The 8,800-nt window shown below is 41.5% G+C and overlaps 1 protein-coding gene across 2 annotated transcripts in view; it reads left to right on the forward strand.

Moving 5' to 3' along the window:
- xrcc4 (X-ray repair complementing defective repair in Chinese hamster cells 4) overlaps positions 1-8,800 on the forward strand; it is a 55,952-nt gene that overhangs the window by 3,968 nt on the left and 43,184 nt on the right. For both annotated transcript variants that reach the window (XM_050052614.1, XM_050052615.1), the window contains exons 2-3: positions 3,332-3,475; positions 6,129-6,319. In XM_050052614.1, the coding sequence (XP_049908571.1) occupies positions 3,334-3,475; positions 6,129-6,319 (333 nt within the window). In that variant the 5' untranslated portion in view covers positions 3,332-3,333. The remainder of the gene's footprint in view (positions 1-3,331; positions 3,476-6,128; positions 6,320-8,800) is intronic.

Genomic DNA, 8,800 nt, shown 5'->3' on the forward strand with positions numbered 1-8,800 from the left:
ATTTTTCTCTTGTTGGGACCATCCTCTGTAAACCCTAGAGATGGCTGTTTGTGAAAATCCCAGTAAATACTCAGACCAGCCCGTCTGGCACCAACAACCATGCCACGTTCAAAGTCACTTAAATCACCTTTCTTCATCATTCTGATGCTCAGTTTGAACTTCAGCAGCTCGTCTTCATCATGTCTACATGGCTAAATGCATTGAGCTGCTGCAGTTAAACAGGTGTACCTAATAAAATGGCCGGTGAGTGTATATGAATACAGTTATATATAAATAACAGATAAGATTCGATAAGACTTTATCCAGAGGGAAATAGTTGTGCAGCAGTTGCAGTACAGAGTGGGAAAGAGTGCAAATAAAACAAATATATAAACAATAAAAGATGATCAGATTATATATATTCTTTATATGTTAGACTATATTTTATTCCCATATTATAATTTATTTATTTTCTATGTCTTAGAGTCTAATTTTAACTTGCATGATTTTCTTGTTATCCATATTTAATGAGCACTATTAGAGGGAGCCTGATAACTACAACTTCATTGCCAACATGTGTTTATTGCGTACGACAATAAACAGTTGAATCTTGAGTATAGCAGCTCTAAACCAGCTAACAACAGGCCGGCCTTGTTTGTTTCCTCTTGTGGGGGCTTTGTGGTTTCTCGTGGCCAAGCCTTATGGGGTCTCTGATGGTTTACAGATCCATTTTTCCCTCGGACCTTCAGTACGTCTTCTGTTCTCTCTGTACAACAATAGCTCGACCCCCTGCAAACGCTGCGGCTCTGATAAATTCACAGCACGAAAAAGTAGCTGCGTTCTGTGCAATTAGTGGCTGTTTTCCAGGAAGGTCGCAGCCGACGGTGACGGGAGGTAAATATACTGTAAAGTGTTGGCTGGCACGTGAACAGCAGGCTGGGACACATGCCAGGAGAGTGATGTAAGAACAGCTGCACTGACACACCTCCAGCAATCAGGACTGTCAGCTTACACACTGAGTTTAAGTGTTTTACTGTTTGGGATTGAATCTGAAGCTAAATAAATAAATAAATAAGAACTTCAGAACGACTTTAATTTGACAGAAAATGACATGAATCTAATTTGAAGTGATCTGATGAGACTTGGAGTCGTCATTCCAGGTGCGTGCTTTTTCTGTGCTGCAGCAGTGCAAGCAAATCTCTTTCATCAACAGTTTCATCAACTAAACAATAAAAAATACTCTATACAAACGTCACATAGGCCCATAGCTCAGTGATACCTGCTCGTAATTTAAGTCTCAAATGACAGTGAATTTGTGGATAGTGTTTTCAGTGTTTTCAGATTTTCTGTTAAGATTATCATTGTGTGTCATTTAAATCCACGCCACTGACATTTTACTGTCTCTCAGTCTCAGACACTTTGGCCACTGTTTCATCTCATAAAATATGAAGCAGCTGACTTCATTCATGGTTCTGATGATGTCGCTTGTCATTAACAGCCCCTCCTCTTTCACATGAACGCGCTCGTGGCTGGATAGGAAAGAAGGAAGAGGAAGAGGAAAGAACCCAGAGTTGACTGAACTAGTTGATAACCAGCTTTGTAGTACCAGTTATCCAGATGTCCAATGTTAGGGTTAGTCAAACCAGATAACGAGAGTGTAAGTTGAACTGGCTTTGTAGTACAGGCCTCTGGTCGGGACCAGTTTATGTTCCGAGTTTTGGCTTGAAATTGGCAAAAGAACCTTTCACAGTTCCTTGAGTCGCGTCACACTGTAGTCAGTATTCAATATATGAGCGATACAGATTGTCAGCAGAGAGAAGATGTTGTAAATGCACTTTATCCAACTTGTTGAGCCATAAAAACAGAATGACAGTCATTCTATTTCTATGGCCGTAACGTTACATACATGCCAGTTACAGTAGTACTTACTGTATCACATTGCATTTTTTATTTATAACATGGGAACCTACATTATCAGTGACACAGAAAATCTGAGTAAGAATATAATTTTATTCTATTTGCAAGGTTGTTCTCACTGAACTATTTGAGGTGTTTGTGTTCTCTGGTCAGGGTTCTTACGCAAGTGTGGAAAGTATGGAAATAAATTTGATCAATTTCCAGGTATTAAAAAGTATGGAAAATGAAAAATAATGTATGGAAAAATATTTATGTTTCCAGACTGTTACCACTGTTCTAAAATACTGTTTTCTAAAACAGAAAATTAGGTATTTCCAAAAATAATTTAATCAATCCGGATCGGGCCAAGCACAGTTTGTGTGAAAGCAAACATCTCAGAAAACATACCGCCCCTTTTACCTGATTGACAAGTGGTATGTCCAGTCCGCTGCCCCATGACCCTCCTCCAGCCCCCTCAGGTATCAAGTTTCACTCCAACACTGCACTTTCGACAAGAAGACGAGTTTCACGTGGTTCACAATGGGTAGATGCAAGTTTTTGAATGGATGGCTTGACAATACCGTATATAAATACTGGTTGGCCAAGGATTCCCAATTCACACACACAGCTAGATGCAAGCTTTGTGTGAAATCGTTTGACATCACCAACATGGGGGAGAAGGCGATTCTGAGCCACATGAAAGGACAAAACACAGACTTCTCATTACTGCATCGCTTGCACCCAAAGTCCCAACCTTTTTGCCTCAGCCCAGACATTGAACTTACCTGAGTTTTTATTTGCATGCCATTATGGTACTTGGCTACAGTCGCCTATTAAGAATAATTAAATATGATGTGAGATATGATACACTGATATATTTACTCAGATGTCACATATTCTCTGAAGAAAAAAAAACGCAGAGAGGTCTGGAAATTAGGGTACTCTGTCTGGTCCATCTGCCCATGCTGGCCTTCTATAAAATCACAGGTGGCATTCGGTTCACTATGTTATCAGTCAGGATGACGTTTACATGCATATGGAGTGTGACATAATTCCTTCAAACCACCGTAAGATTACCACTTTGGAGTAGGTTTTATGTTTGGTCCTGATTTGCATCCCAAGTGAATGCTCGAGGGTCATAGTCTGATGAAGCCAACAGAACCACATCATCTGCAAAGAGCAGAAATACAATTCTGAGGTCCCCAAACCAGACACTCTCCGAGTCCAAAACCCCCAAACATGAATTTACAATTATATAAAACACAAAAAGGCAGAAAATCTACATATTGTAGTGGCTGAAAATGGACATCTTTTAGTATTGTTGCTTGAAATATTGCTTAAATTCTGAAAATACTTGCTGATTAATATCTTTATGCATTTATCAATGTATTGGTATAGCTGTACTCATGTTGCAGACATGTTGCTGACACTCAGGTTTATCTGCTGTTTTCTGCAGGGATGACGGTGTCTGTGCGTGAAATCTACGTCTCATCGGAGCCTGACTCCTCCTACTTCCTGCGACTGGACTGGAGAGGGCAGGACTTAGGCTCAGGCTTCCAGTTGCTGCTGACTGACGGACAGGACGCCTGGAGAGGAGACGGTAAAAACATACAAATGTCACCCAGCGTGACCTCACAACTCACATTTCAACATGTCTGACCTGACAGAGTTATGCTCACCTGATACCTGGACGACCTCACTTCAGAGTGTCGTTGACCTTGTCAGCTTCACTCAGAGGAAGATTTATTGTGTACCTACAACAGCCTGAATTCTCTGAGGTGACACAGAACTGAAGGTGTTTAAACTTTCCGCTATCTCATCACTAGAGTTGAGTATCGTTAAAATTTTACTGCTTAATGGCATCAATACTTTTTTATTTTTCACCCCCCCTCGTAAATTTTATTAAGAGGGAGGATTTATGACCCACCTTTGCTCATCACTTGAACATCTCATCCATGTTGCCGTAAAAGTTGAGCTTGAAAGTTAGTTGATTCTTGACCTCAGAAACAAACAGACTCCACTCGAGCTCCACATATTCTCCTCTGGGGCCCTAAACTACTATTTCATCAACTGAGCAATATTCATCTTCTGATGAAGATGTTGTGGAAAGGTGGAAAGCTCCAGAACAAACAAGTTCTACTCCACATATTAGTGTTAAGTTACTTGATATCTGTAGTTGTTATAACTGTTTATTCTTGTTTTTTACTTTAAGTGAAGTTTTCTTTTTTTTCTTTTTTACCCTTTATCAAGCTGACAAGGATGTTTCGTTTTACAGTGGTGGAAGAAGTAATCAAATCTTGTACATAAAGCCACATTATATAAATTTCTTACCTTGAAATAACAGCTTCAGAATCATGTAGATGGTACCCTGATATGTATTAGGGAGAATGGTGCCTCTGTCTTTCCCACTCTGCACCAAACTTTTGTTGTTACATTATTAGGCCTCTTCTGCTGTCACTTTTGGCCGCGCCATGTCAAGCAATGCCGCGCTGATTTGTGTTTCCATTATAAGGTTTAAGGTTTCAAACTGTTGATCTTGTCCTGACGTATACTGTAGTGATCTGTCTCAGGCTTAACGGCAAAACAGTGGCAGCAGTAGCCCTTTTTAAACAGGAATTGTTCAAATCTGCAGGAAAGCCCAATCAGTCTTTTTTCAGCATTGGCAGTATATAAACAAAATCAGGGAGTGCAGTAAAATGCCGCCTGCCTACTTTTGTTTATACAGAATGTGCCTTTTTCGGGGCAATGGGGGGCGTGAGCAAGTAACAAAACGTGTAGCTCAGCGTGTGACGTAAACAGTGACGTGGGAGGGAAGCCGCGGCTGGTCAGTCCTTCGGCGATTCTCTCGTAAGTCGGCCCGTTCTTCACCGTCCCCGTCATCTGACGGTTAATGGCCTCTTCGTTTGCGAGGACAAGGAGGGCGCGCAATTCCTTGTCTCCCCAGTTGCTCATCTTTACAGTGTCTGTCAGGTTTGTGTTTCCCTCTTGCTACTAGCTGCTCGCTAATTCCTGCTATCAGCTGTTTCCTGTTTATCCACCGCCAGTGGCTCGCACGTGCGGCGTCATCAACAGCTCCTCCCACAAGTCTTCAACAGCCCCTCCCGTTGCGGAAGGGCGCCTCAGTCTTTTTAAACTGAAAGGGTTCAGCCCTACGAGGCGGAAAATTGGGCACCTCTGATCAACTCACCAATCCGACTGTGTGTATAAACGCTCGCAGCTTGCCGGCAAAACGGCTCAACATTCGCGGAAAATCTGGCAGTGTAAAAGGGGCTTCTAGTGTATCCCTGCCATATCCAGTGTTTCTCATACATTAATTTATTTGTGGCGGCCCCCATAATAACAGCATTGACTGCCACATATTCTATTTTTTTTACTATCTAAAATGGGTTAAATCTTATTTAATAGTAAAGCTGTACGCAGGGCATTAATTCAATCAGCCCCTCCTCCACCTGCTCTTTCTCTCTGTTTATCACAAAACAAATGAGACAAGAATTAGCTTGCTAGCCACCCCATGGTCCCTCTGTCTCTTTCCTGCCACTAGGAGGCTACCTCACCAGGAGAAGAGTGGACGGCAGCTACTTCTATAAGTGGATGGACCTTCATTAGTGGCTGTAGCAACTCAGATTCATCCAGCACAAACCATCCAGCGCCAGGGGACTACAGCAGACTGGAAAGTTTGTCGATCCAGCGAGGAGTCGGGGCAGTCTGGGATCAAAGACATGGTGCTGGGGTTTGTGCTGAATGTATTCGAGTCGCTAACATGGATGTCAAAAGAGACCTGGATGCAGCGTTGCAGGCGAGACCAGGCTGGTTCCTTTGAAAGCTGCTCAGTGGCGCATGAAGTCAAAGAGATCAAATGCTGCGTAGAAAATTACTCAGATGATCAGCACTGCTTCTACACGATTGGGCACTTTAGAGACTTACGCCATCCTAGCCAGCTACTTCCAGTTTGTGGGCAGAATGTGGACAAAATGGGACAAAGTGGAATAAGATGTTTTACAAGGGTTGTGACACTCAAAAAAATGATCCACTGATTTTTAAGTTGTCTCTTTCACAGTGTAAGTCTATGGGAAGAAGTATTTCTGGGCTCAATGGCATCACATGACAGACCCACAAGTTCCAATATTGTTTATTTGTTTAGTTCTTCTTTCTGCTAATTTATCTTGCTGTTTCCAACACTTAGTTTTCCTCAGGCTGATTCTGTGTCGCCCTCTTTGTAAATCTAACATTCCTTATGTGCCATTTATTTACAGTGAGTGAGTCAGCAGTGTGTGAGGAGGCAGAGGAGCTGGAGATGCAGACGGAGAGGTACATCCAGGACCTCCAGCAGGCGCTGACCGAGACACAAAGCTCTGTCACTTACAGCTTCACCCTGACGCCGTCTCCACCCGACCACAGCTCCACCGTCACGCTGGCGTATGAGAAGGTTCAGAAGGACATCTCTGTGAGTGTCATCAGTCTTTACAGTGTCTCAGTGTGATACACAGATAACTGATAAACTGAGCGTGTGTTTATTTAAATCTTCCCTCCTTCCCGGCAGACGAGTCACAGGGTTAATTTCAAAAGCAGGTGTTTGTTTTCACTGTGCAGCTTTATCAGTTAAATGTAAGGTGACTGTTGACTTTAACACCATCTCCAGAGTTGTTGATGTTTCACGTGACGTCAGTGCTGCGTTTGACGACTTCCTTAATCCCCCCTGGGTGTTCAAAAGCTTTAGAGGAAAGCCTGTTTTGATTTCTTGACTGAGCTGAGGAAGTGATGAATAGAGTGTGAAATAGTCACAGTGTTGCCTCACCAGAGACCTGTAGTTAAATTAACAGACCTAATACTTTAAGAACTGAGAATAATCACATGCTTTAGATCTATGAAGCACCTTTAAATGGCTCCTACAGTCTGTTGCTGTATTTGCTCTGATGTGAGTTTCATGCTGTTCAAATCATCTGCAGGTCACACAACAGTTTAGCCGTCACAGCTGCTGCAAACTGTTTACAGATCAGCGCTTTTGGTCTTAATAAATTTATCATGCAGTACATTTTTCTATCATTATGCATCACTGGCTTTAAATGTTGCTCCACTTGTACTGTCATACTTTAGTTGAGCTTCTCAAGACACCTCAGAGCAAAACATCTCTTTTCTTGCAGTTTTCTGGTATAAATGTTCCTCAGAGGATGAAGTTTAAATCAGCAACAACGATTTTTGGCCTCCAACAAACTGTACACTGTACACACTGACATATCATCACCTTTCAAAGGAACAGTGTGTAAGATAAACTGGCATCCGGCAGTGATAATTGCAGATTGCAACCAGCTGAATCTTCTCCCATGTGCCAAGCGTGAACTCGCGGTTAGGGGTTCAGGAGGTTTTTAACAGGAGCAAAATTATCCACAGAGGTTTCTTCCTCCTCAAAAAAACTCAGACCAGGTGATAAAAACCCTGAATAAAGCAGGTTCATGTTAAAAAAGTAGTGTTTTTCAGATGCTGTTTAGCTCGGCGCAGACAGGCTCTAGCCCAGCACCTGCTAATGTGTGCTCACCTCTTTGCTCTGATAACTTAAGATCCAGACGTTCAGGAGGTTTTAACTGGGAGCTGAATTATCCACAGAGGTGTCTTCCTCTCCAAAACAAACCGACTCTGTGATTAAAACAGGTAAAAACACTGAATAAAGCAGATATATATATATATATATATATATATATTATAATAATATTGGCGTTTTTCCAATATATATATATATATATATATTATAATAATATTGGCGTTTTTCCAACGCTTTAGTTGCGGAGGGGCTGCTAACTTCAATGACTGATGCAAAAGCGCAAATGTCCCTGTCTAGAGTCACTCGGTACGTTTACAGTTACAGCTTGACTAGGCCATTCAATCAGATTACTGTCCTTGTCCCAGTATACAAGCACGGGAGGGGAATCGATTTAATTGACCCAAGTATGTCCGACTCTGCTACAGTTGGTGGAGATATGCCCCCTTTCAGCTTGTTAGTATTGGACCTTTTTACAGTTGAACTATTACATCTCCAGTGGTGTAGTGGAGAGTATACTCAGGTATACGGAGCATACTCACCTCTTTTTCTAATGGTTTACAGTATACCCACCTATCCAGCCAAAAAGTCCCTGGAATATATTGGAGAGTAAACTTGTTCTCTCCTCGACAACTCACCCATCTACCTTGCAGTACCCCCACCTCATCAATTACCACTACACCACTGTACATCACAGACCAAACAATCGACAAACAAGTTAGCTACCGTTAGCTAGCAGCTAACTGGTACCATGGTGGACAACTTTACAACTCTGTACATTTTGTCCGTCCAAAAAGTCACAGTTCTGGATGTAGATTTTGCCACGTTGTTACCGGCTTCTTCCTCTGTTATGCATTTAACGCTATTCAACTTCCGGGTCAAAGCCCGGGGCGGAAACTGTGGAGCATGCTCAGAGTGCCTCGGCCATTTTGGAGTAATTTGACTCCCAATCACATTATCTGGGTGTGTTAGTCCAACTTTGAGAAAAATTGATTTAGTACGATTTTTTTCATGTATTGTAAGGGTCCAGTTTTAGTCGGGCTAACACAATAAATTTGTTTTCTCTAGTGCCATGTAAACGCTCTAAGTGTTTGGTTTGTCCGTTCTGTATGGAGCTACATTAGGGTCAGAAGTTTTGTACTTGAAAAAATAAAATTTGAAACTGAAAATTCATGTGTTGATCTGGAATTTTGTAAAATACAGCAATGTATTCAAAATATAAATAAGTGTATGAAAGGTTTTTTCAGGTTAAATATAATTTTGATTCACTTTGGTAATTTTTTGAATGAATAATTTATTTTCACTTTTCACTTCCATATATATTTTGACATTTGAGGTCTTATTTTTTTCCAGTTGCATGTTTTATCTTTTCAGATTCAGATCTTATTTTTT

Source organism: Epinephelus moara, chromosome 9, assembly GCF_006386435.1.
Source record: "Epinephelus moara isolate mb chromosome 9, YSFRI_EMoa_1.0, whole genome shotgun sequence".
NCBI lineage: Eukaryota > Metazoa > Chordata > Actinopteri > Perciformes > Serranidae > Epinephelus > Epinephelus moara.